The sequence below is a fragment of the Taudactylus pleione genome, unplaced genomic scaffold (assembly GCF_031769625.1).
Source record: "Taudactylus pleione unplaced genomic scaffold, aTauple2 ptg000253l, whole genome shotgun sequence".
NCBI lineage: Eukaryota > Metazoa > Chordata > Amphibia > Anura > Myobatrachidae > Taudactylus > Taudactylus pleione.
In genome coordinates, this window is record NW_028284655.1 from 166,657 (window position 1) to 175,945 (window position 9,289).

At 52.7% G+C, this 9,289-nt stretch overlaps 1 protein-coding gene across 2 annotated transcripts in view; it reads right to left on the minus strand.

Moving 5' to 3' along the window:
• TECR (trans-2,3-enoyl-CoA reductase) overlaps positions 1-506 on the minus strand; it is a 37,489-nt gene extending 36,983 nt beyond the window's left edge. Inside the window, exon 1 of one of the 2 annotated variants that reach the window (XM_088480300.1) lies at positions 386-506. In XM_088480300.1, the coding sequence (XP_088336426.1) occupies positions 386-400 (15 nt within the window). In that variant the 5' untranslated portion in view covers positions 401-506. The remainder of the gene's footprint in view (positions 1-385) is intronic. The other variant, XM_088480299.1, reaches the window with a different exon arrangement.
• Positions 507-9,289: the final 8,783 nt, after the last annotated feature.

A 9,289-nucleotide genomic window follows, 5' to 3' on the forward strand; every position in this document is an offset into this window, starting at 1 on the left:
GAGTACATGTCAGCGGCATGTTGGAATTACAACCCAAGGAGTTACACTGAGGAGGCCCGGCCCAGGGATAGGAGCAGAGAGTAGTCCCTGTATGGGATGCTGCCAGACCCGGCTATCTGTGTCTCTGTGACATTATTAATAGCTGCCTGTTACGCCTCTGTGCCAGTGCATCACTCCATCTTCCCTCTCAGCTGCTACACCGCCGCGCATTCCTACAGACTTTTGTCCCTCTGCGGCCCCCGTCTCTCAGCAGTAAGGCCTCATTCTTCACAAGATCACCGGATTATACCACATCGCACAAACGACATGCTGAGTAGGTAGCAGAGCTCTCGCTGACATGACACACGCTCACTCCTGCCCTCTGTGTTTCTTTCACCCCCCTTACCTCATAGTGCTTCATGGTCCGGCCGGGCGCCGCAGCAGCATACACACTTTGTCGTTACCTGCCCCCCGAACTGAAGCAAGAGGCGGGGACAACTGATTGACTGGATGACGGGACCAGGTAACCCAATCAAGTTTGAGGGTGTGTTGTGGAGGGACGGAGCCAGCTCAGATTTGGCCAATCAAAGTGCGTGCTCATTTGTTAAAGAGAAATTAGAGTAAGGTGCAGGAGGCGGGACTAGTTAGATCACAACTTTGATTGACGCCAAAACAGCCAATGGTGGGGAAAACACAGTCGTTGTTCCGCCTACCTGCCAAAGGGACGGGGAGGAGCCTATGACGGACAACGGTCGTGCTATATGTAGCGCCAGCCGTACATGACAGTACCCGAGAAGGGGCGGGGCGGTGCTGGGCGTGTAGGGGGCGGTGCTGGGCGTGTAGGGGGCTGCTGGTCCTGGACGGATAATAGTTACTGACAGCGATAACAATTAGTGACAGCTGGCACTCGCCGATAACAGGTGAATAGACAGCTATATCCTATCGTGTCATGAAATGGAAGTACAGTGGAAGAGGCATTAGGAAGGACAGATGGCTCAGGAATGGTGTGTGTATTATAGGGTCACAGTCGTGCCCTTATATTAGGGCTGCATCTAAAAAAACGGATTTCTCCATAGAGAATTCCAGAGGGGGGTGGGCAGGGTGTTTAAGGGGCTACACCTCAAAAGCTATAGAAGGTACCAGGCTGAAATTTGGCACGGGCGGGTAGACATGTCGCACAGTGCTGCATACCAAATTTCAGGGCAAAAACATAAAAAATGAGGATTTGGGAGTAATCCAAAGCTCCAGCTGTCACTTTTCTGCTGTTCTCTATGGGGATTTTTTGGGAAGGCATAACTCAGGGTAGGGGGGCGAATTTAGACTTGGGGTTTGTTTTATTAGGTAGTTATTGTGCCAGGGTAGGGCCTTTAGGGGTTCAGGTAAATCAGAAAGTTACAGTTTTTAAACTATTACCTCGAGAATGCGCCATTGAATAGATAGGAAATTTCAACTTGTTGCGCATCCACAGTAGGAACCTCCTCCACTCACTGTGGCTTCACTTGGGTGCACAAAGATGGCCGTCGTTTGCGGGCTTTAGCGGTGGTGGGCTTGGGGGAAAGAAGCAGCCATTAGCTGCGGGGGGCTAGCGGGCGTTAGCTGTGGCCAGAACCTGGGGACGGTAGCAGGCCTTAGCGGTAGCGGTGGGGCAGGCGTTAGGACCCGGGGGAGGTAGCAGCACACAGATGCAGACTCGGGTCTTGAAGATCTGTGTTAGAAAAAAAATGGCGTGGCCCCCACCCCCCAAAAAACAACCAGCACCTATGTATCCCTGTAGCCAATCTGTCCAATGGAGCAGCTGTAAATATGGGGGGAAAAAAAGCATGCCCGCGCCCCACAAACAACAATCAGCACCGGGCTTTGAAGACCCAGTACTGGTTGTGCTAAATACAGGGGACAAATGACGTAGAGGTCCCCTGTATTAAGCACAACCAGCACCAGGCTTTTCAGAACCAGTCCTTGTTGCCAAAATACAGGGGACAAATGACGTAGGGGTCCCCCGTATTCAGCGCAACCAGCACTGGGCTCTGAGCTGGTTCTGGAAATACAGGAGGAAAAAATGCGTAGGGTCCCCCTGTATTTACCAGAACCTGCACCGGGGATCCCTGGGGAGCTGGGCACCTCCCGAAAAAAAGGGTCCTCTCCAGGGCACCCCAGGCAGATAGCCTGGGGCTATCCCCGGCACCCCTGGAGCGGTGGGTGCCGGGTTGATTGTGTAAAGTGTGGTGCAAGTAAAGAGTTAAAATATTGCCTTTTGCTTTGGAACTACAGTTCCAAGCAAGCCTCCTCCGCATTCTGGTACTTGGAAAACCACAAGTATCAGCATGCGGTGCATTATGGGCCTGCAGCAATATTAAAAAACCACAGAACACACACACTGTACAAAAGTAACATTTTATTAAACCATACATGGACACACTGTCTCACATACTCACCTAGTATCCCTGAAGCCAATCTGTCTTCTTCTCCAGTAGATAATCCAATGGAGTACCTGTAATAAAAATTCCATACTCACCTCCTCATATGCGTAGATCTGTCCTTTTCAAAGCAATTCAGGGTCTTGGCAAAAAAAAACGCAAGATACCCGGACCCACGGACATTAGTAGTGTTCTTAGAGAACACTACTACCCGAATGACAGCCTCGCCCGGGATTTCAGTTCAGTAGGTAATCCTCCAGTAAGTAATCCAATGGTGTACCTGTAATAAAAAATTTCATACTCCCCTCCTCATAATGCGTGCATCTGTCCTCTTCGTTGCAAAGTAGACAAATCCTGGGTCTTGGCAAAAAAAAAAACACGAATTACCCAAGCCCACGTACATTAGTAGTGTCCTCTATGGACACTACTACCCGAATGACAGCTTCGCTGTGGGATTTCAGTCCAGAAATCCCGGTTCGGAGCGCTCATTGGCTGAGAGAGGTGAGCCTTCCGCCTCTCAGCCAATGAACTGTTCTCACCATTGACTTCAATGGTGAGAACTGAGGGCCTGATTCAGACCCGGTCGCAAGCGCTGAGCGCTCGCAACCGGGTCAATGGTGGCCCAGTGCGCCCCGGAGCGAGCGCTATAAGCACTCGCTCCGGGACTCACTACAAAAGGGGCAGCTGTAGGTGTTGATCGACAGCTCGCCCCATTTTGTAGGCATGGCGGGGGGGTGGCTACACAAACGGAGGCGTTCCCATGCGAATGCCTGCCGTTTGTGGGCGGCCCCGCTGACATCACCAGTTATGTCAGTGGGAGAGCTTCCGGCTCTCTTTGAGCCAGAAGCTCTCTGGGGCTTGCGGCCACAAGACCCTACCACAAGGGTCTCGTCGCAAGCCCCATGGTCGCGATGGTCTTGACCATTGTGACCATCATCATGGCCGCTCGCTATAGCTGTGGGTGATCACCCACAGCTATGCGAGCGGCCAGGAGGCCGTTAATAAAAAAAACAGCGCCTGCCCTGATTCAGAGCGAACAATCGATTTTTGCGAGCGCCTCTGAATCAGGCCCCGAGAGTGCCCTTTTCAAAAATGGCGCCTCAGCGCCATTTTTGAAATTCAAAGATGGCCGTCGCAAGCCAATCACGGCTCGTGACATTTTTGCCCCACCCCCTCGGCTGGCTTATATACAGCCAGCGCGAGGCGCCATCCAGTCACAGTCTGTCGGCCAGGAGGCAGCAGAGAAGAGCTGGCGAAGACAGAAGACGCCGCAAAAGCCCTGGATGGGCGGCTGCCGGGAAAAAGAGCTTAAAGGCCGCCGCCTTCCAGGTGAAGACGCTGTAGAAGTCCTGGGGGAAGCGGAAGCCATGGAGAAGAGCTTAAAGGCTGCCGCCCCCCAGGTGAAGGTGCGGCATAAAAAAACATTTTTAAAAAATTGTGTCTTTTTTATTTTAATATTTCTTTTGCAGGGGTACTATAGGTACCAGCACGCCCTTAATACCCCGCCTGGTGGTACTTGTGGTTCTCCAAGTGCCAGTATGCGGGGATGCCTGCTGGGACCTGTAATACTACTGCAAAAGACAATATTTATATATTCATATGCACCATACAACACAATCAACCCAGCACCGGGCTATCAGCCTCGGCCTGGGGTGCCCAGGAGAGGGGGACCCTTTTATTGGGGGGGTCCCAAACTCCCCAGGAATCCCGGCCTAGGCTGACTAGCGGTCAGGAGTGATGCTTTGGCTGTGGCATCAATCCCCCGCTAGAAAGAGTCTGGTGCTGGTTCTGGCAAATATGGGGGGACCCTACAAATTTTTTCCCCTGTATTTCCAGAACCGCCTTAGAGCCCTGTGCTTGTTGCGCTGAATACGGGGGACCCCTATGTCATTTGCCCTGCATTTTGGCAACCAGGACTGGTTCTGAAAAGCCTGGTGCTGAATGTGCTTAATACATCCTTTGTGCCCTGTATTTAGCACAACCAGTACTGGGTCTTCAAATCCTGGTGCTGGTTGTTGTTTTTGGGGGGCAGGGAATGCTTTTTATTTTCCATATTTACAGGTTCTCCATTGAACAGATTGGCTACAGGGATACATAGGTGAGTATGTGAGATAGTGTGTGCATGTGTGAGTGCATGTATATTTTAATAAAATTTTACTTTTCTACGGTGTGTGTGTGTGTTCTGTGGTTTTTTAATATTGCTTTTGCTGTGAAACTACACGTACCAGCAGGCCCGTAATGTTCCGCATGCTGATACTTGTGGTTCTCCAAGTACCAGCATGCGGGGGAGACTTGTTGGGAACTGTAGTTCCACAGCAAAAGTCAATATTCAAACTTTACTTGCACCACACTTTACATAATCAACCCGGCACCCACCGCCCAGGGGTGCCGGGGATAGCCTCGGGCTATCAGACTGGGCCTGGGGTGCCCTGAAGAGGAGGACCCTTTTATTGGGGGGTCCCCAGCTCCCCAGGGATCCCTGGCCTGGGCTGACTAGCAGTCAGGGATGATGCTTCGGCCAGGGGGGTCTGGTGAAAGGGCTCCCCTGGCTGTGGCTACACCCCCCCCCCCGCTAGAAAGAGTCCGGTGCTGGTTCTGGTAAATACAGGGGTACCCTACGGATTTTTCACATCTGTATTTTCAAAACCAGGTCCGGCTCAGTGCCCAATGCTGGTTGTGCTGAATACAGAGGACCCCTACATCATGTGTCCCCCGTATTTTTATTTGTAAAAAGCTATAAAATTCCATAGACAAAAAACCTTACGGTTTCACATGTCTCATTAAGGCTGCTTAGACATGATCTGAAAATTCACAAAACCTATTTAATTTCTGCCACTCAAACTCCAAAAAGCAATGAAATTACGATCATTAAGGCTGATGCCTTAATGGACATGTTCCTTGTGTAATACAGATATGGTATGCCATGACACCATGTGGTTAACTGCAGATTCAGCACTCTCACAAAGTGAGATTGCTATCACTCACAAAATGGTGGAGCTGCTAATTCACAGAATTGTGTGCTCATTGGAATACACATATCACCAGTGATGTCAGTGGGAGAGCTTTCGGCTCTATTAGAGCCAGAAGCTCTCTGGGGCTACCACCAGGGTCTCGTCGCAAGCCCGATGATCGCGATGGTCTTGACCATCGCGACCATCATCCTGGCCGCTCGCAATGGCTGTGGGTGGTCACAGCTATGCAAGCGGCCAGGAGGCCGCACAAAAAAAAAATCGCCCTGATTCAGAGCGAGCACTCGTTCAGAGCATCCGTCTCTGAATCAGGCCTAGAGTAGGGAATGCTGTTTAAGCAGAGGCATGTGCGGGGAAGCGGAGGATCTCCCCGAAAGATTGTGCTGGCGGGAAGAGTCCGGGAAGACTGAAGTGGAACTTCAAATTAATTGCCACTGAGTAACCGTCTCTGGGCCTGATTCAGAGCCGCTCGCAAGTGGGTCGATGGCCGGGCAGTGCGCACGTGCGGCATGTGCACTGCACGTGCACGAGCCCCAGAGCGAGCGAGAAATTACTCCGGGGCTCGCAACAAAACGGGGCGGCTATCGATGTTGATCGACAGCTCGCCCCATTTTGTAGGCGGGGAAGGGGGGGTGGCTGGCCAAACGGAGGCGTTCCCGACAACTACTGACTCGTGATGTCAGTAGTTGAGCTTCCTGCTCTATTAGAGCAGGAAGCTCACTGGAGCTTGCGGGAACGAGACCCTACCACAAGGGTCTCGTCGGAAGGCCGATGGTCACAACTATCGCGACCATCACCTGGCCGCTCGCAAAAGCTCTGGGTGGTTACCCACAGCTTAGCGAGCAGCCAGGAGGCCGGTTCCTAAAAAAAAAAAACGCCCTGATTCAGAGCGTGCAATCTGAAAGAGCGTCCGCCTCTGAATCAGGGCCTCTGCGTGAGCACCAAGGACCTGATTCAGACCCGCTCACTAGGATGTGTTTGCTCGTAGCTGGCCGATATTCACAATCTGCGCATGCGTATGCATCGCAGTGCGTGCACCAGTGCTAGAGATCGGGAAGCGTTTGCTCGCTGCCCATAAACAGCCCAGCAGAGTGAGTGACAGTAGAAGCCGTTTGTGGGTGGTGACAGGGGCTGGCCGTTAGAAACGGGGGAGTGGAGGTGCGAGCGCAGGCATGCTTGAGCGTTTCAACGACGTTTCAGAGGCGTGCATAATTAACAGACAACGTCATAGTACACGTCACCTGGCTTGTATTTCACACTGAAGTGATCACAGTGCTTGTGGCAGGGTATGGTCAAGCACAAGCGCTGCGATCGCATCCGATGGTTCCCGATGTACCGATGGTTGCATACACTTCCTGGATATGACGTGCGCAAGTGGGCGTCTTAAGACGGGCTGGGGGGGTTCTGCATATACAAAGTGATCGCACGCCAAGACTTAGTGGGTGTGCTTATGCCTTGCCGTGTGATCGCCTGCCTTGCCGTCACTTGTCTGAAGTTGCATACGCTGGGTGCCAGCGTACGCATCTAGCGAGCGGGTCTGAATGAGCTCCTAAGTTCAGACTGAGTCGTGGTGTTTGGAAGAGAGAGACAATGTTCAGTCCAGCGTGGCAGCTCTGTGACCGCCAAGGGTGTGTGAAAGCTGACAGGCTAATGAGAATGAAGAGAGACGTCCCACAGTAAAGGGGCCCATACATCAATTGACAATTCCCCAACCTTATTCCTGATCTTTGTTTCTCCGATGATCGGCAAAATCCAAAATGTTAGAAATACCCAACTCTCCAATTTGGATAATTTTTGGATTGAATTGGGTTTTGACTTTTTTTTACACAATCTATCGGGAAAACAGAATATATTGCCGATAAATTGTTGATGTATGGGCCCAATAAGTCTCTACCTCATCTTGTTACATATATTTAAAGAGGACCGCATTTTAAAACACATTAAGGACCTCATTCAGAGTCGGTCGTTAGCGGCCACACGGTCGTACGCCACCGATGTTCGCAAAACTGCCCAAGCGTAAAGTTCGCAATGCGCGTGCGCAAACTAGCTGCTATGATCAGAAATTTCTCTCTCCTTGAACACAGCCAGGTCGGTAGTTTGAGTGACAGATTGAGGCATTTGTGGGTGGTAACAGGTGAAGGTGCTTGAAAACGGGGGAGTGGAGATCCGAACGCAGGTGTGCCTAATTATGCGAACAGCGTTTTTATGGGAGTGCATAATTAACAAAGTAGTGTCATGGCACACGTGACATGGGAGGTTTGTACACTGACCTGATCGTAGTGCTTAAGAGAGGGTATGGTCAACCTTAAGCTCTACGACCAGTTCCGATGGTCTCGATTAATCCTTATATGCCCGGACATGACGTGTAATGCGTACGAGAAGGGGGCGTATTTTTTGTCTTACGGCCGCATCCTCCCCTTGGTCAGCCAGCTAACGATCCGATCTTAAGGACGCAACTTGCGAGTGCATTCAGAACTGAGGGCCTGATTCAGCAAGGATCACAGTTGCTAATACACACGCAATCAGCCATTTGTTGCGTACTGCATATGCAGTGCGCGAGTACACCACTGCGATCGGGACTGTGATCACAGGGACTACGCAGCGTACATTGTAACAGAGCTATCAGCCATTGAAACATACTAGTATGAGTATGAGCTAATATTTCATTACAATCTATGCTGGGATATTCATGTTGCTTAGAACTGGGGCACCATTAAGACACTCAGGGCCTGATTCAGACCCGGTCGCAAGCGCTGAGCGCTCGCAACCGGTTCGATGGTGGCCCAGAGCGCATGCGCACGACGGAGCCGGCTCTGTCGTGCGCATGCGCGAGACCCGGATAGCGACGGGCAATCCGTCGCTCCGGGTCTCGTACCAAAGGGGGCGTGCTGTTGGTGTTGAGTGACAGCACGCCCCCTTTGGTGGGCGGGCCGGGGGAGTGGCTGCCCAAACGGAGGCGTTCCCATGTGAACGCCTCCGTTTGGTGGCGGCCCCACTGACATCACATCTGTTACAGCCAGTGCTCGAAGTGTGCCGGTATGAAACGGTATGTCATACCGGCACTTCACTTCGGCACCCGGCGCTGGGACTATCACTGTCCCAGCGCAAGTTAACAAGCGGCTGCGCTGCCTGCTTACACTTGGATCCGGCCACTAGCCAATCATGGCTCGCTGAACGGTGGCCAATCAGCAGCGACCTGCGGCATATTGAATTTGGCGCTGGCCGCAAGCCAATCAGGGGCGGCCACGTAGCCGTCCCTAATTGGCTGCCGGTCCACGGCTGGTGCTAAATTCAGTATGCTGCACCGACAAGGAGTGAGGAGAAGAGGCGGGAGCAGCACCGGTCAGCAGAATGCAGCGCGGCACTGGTGTGTGCTGGAAGATGACATGGAGGTGAGCTGGTAGCTGTTGTGTGAGGGCAGGTGAGCGGGTAGCTGTAATGGAAGGGTATGGAAGCTGTAATGAGAGGGTATGGAAGCTGTAATGGGAGGTATGAGGGCAGGTGTGATGTGAGGGCTGAGAGCTGTGCTGTGAGGTGGGAGGGCAGGTGAGCTGGGAGCTGTGCTGTGAGGTGGGAGGGCTGGGAGCTGTGCTGTGAGGTGGGAGGGCAGGTGAGCTGGGTGCTGTGAGGTGGGAGGGCAGGTGAGCTGGGTGCTGTGAGGTGGGAGAGCAGGTGAGCTGGGTGCTGTGAGGTGGGAGGGCAGGTGAGCTGTGAGGTGGGAGGGCAGGTGAGCTGGGTGCTGTGAGGTGGGAGGGCAGGTGAGCTGGGTGCTGTGAGGTGGGAGAGCAGGTGAGCTGGGTGCTGTGAGGTGGGAGGGCAGGTGAGCTGTGAGGTGGGAGGGCAGGTGAGCTGGGTGCTGTGAGGTGGGAGAGCAGGTGAGCTGGGTGCTGTGAGGTGGGAGGGCTGGGAGCTGTGCTGTGAGGTGGG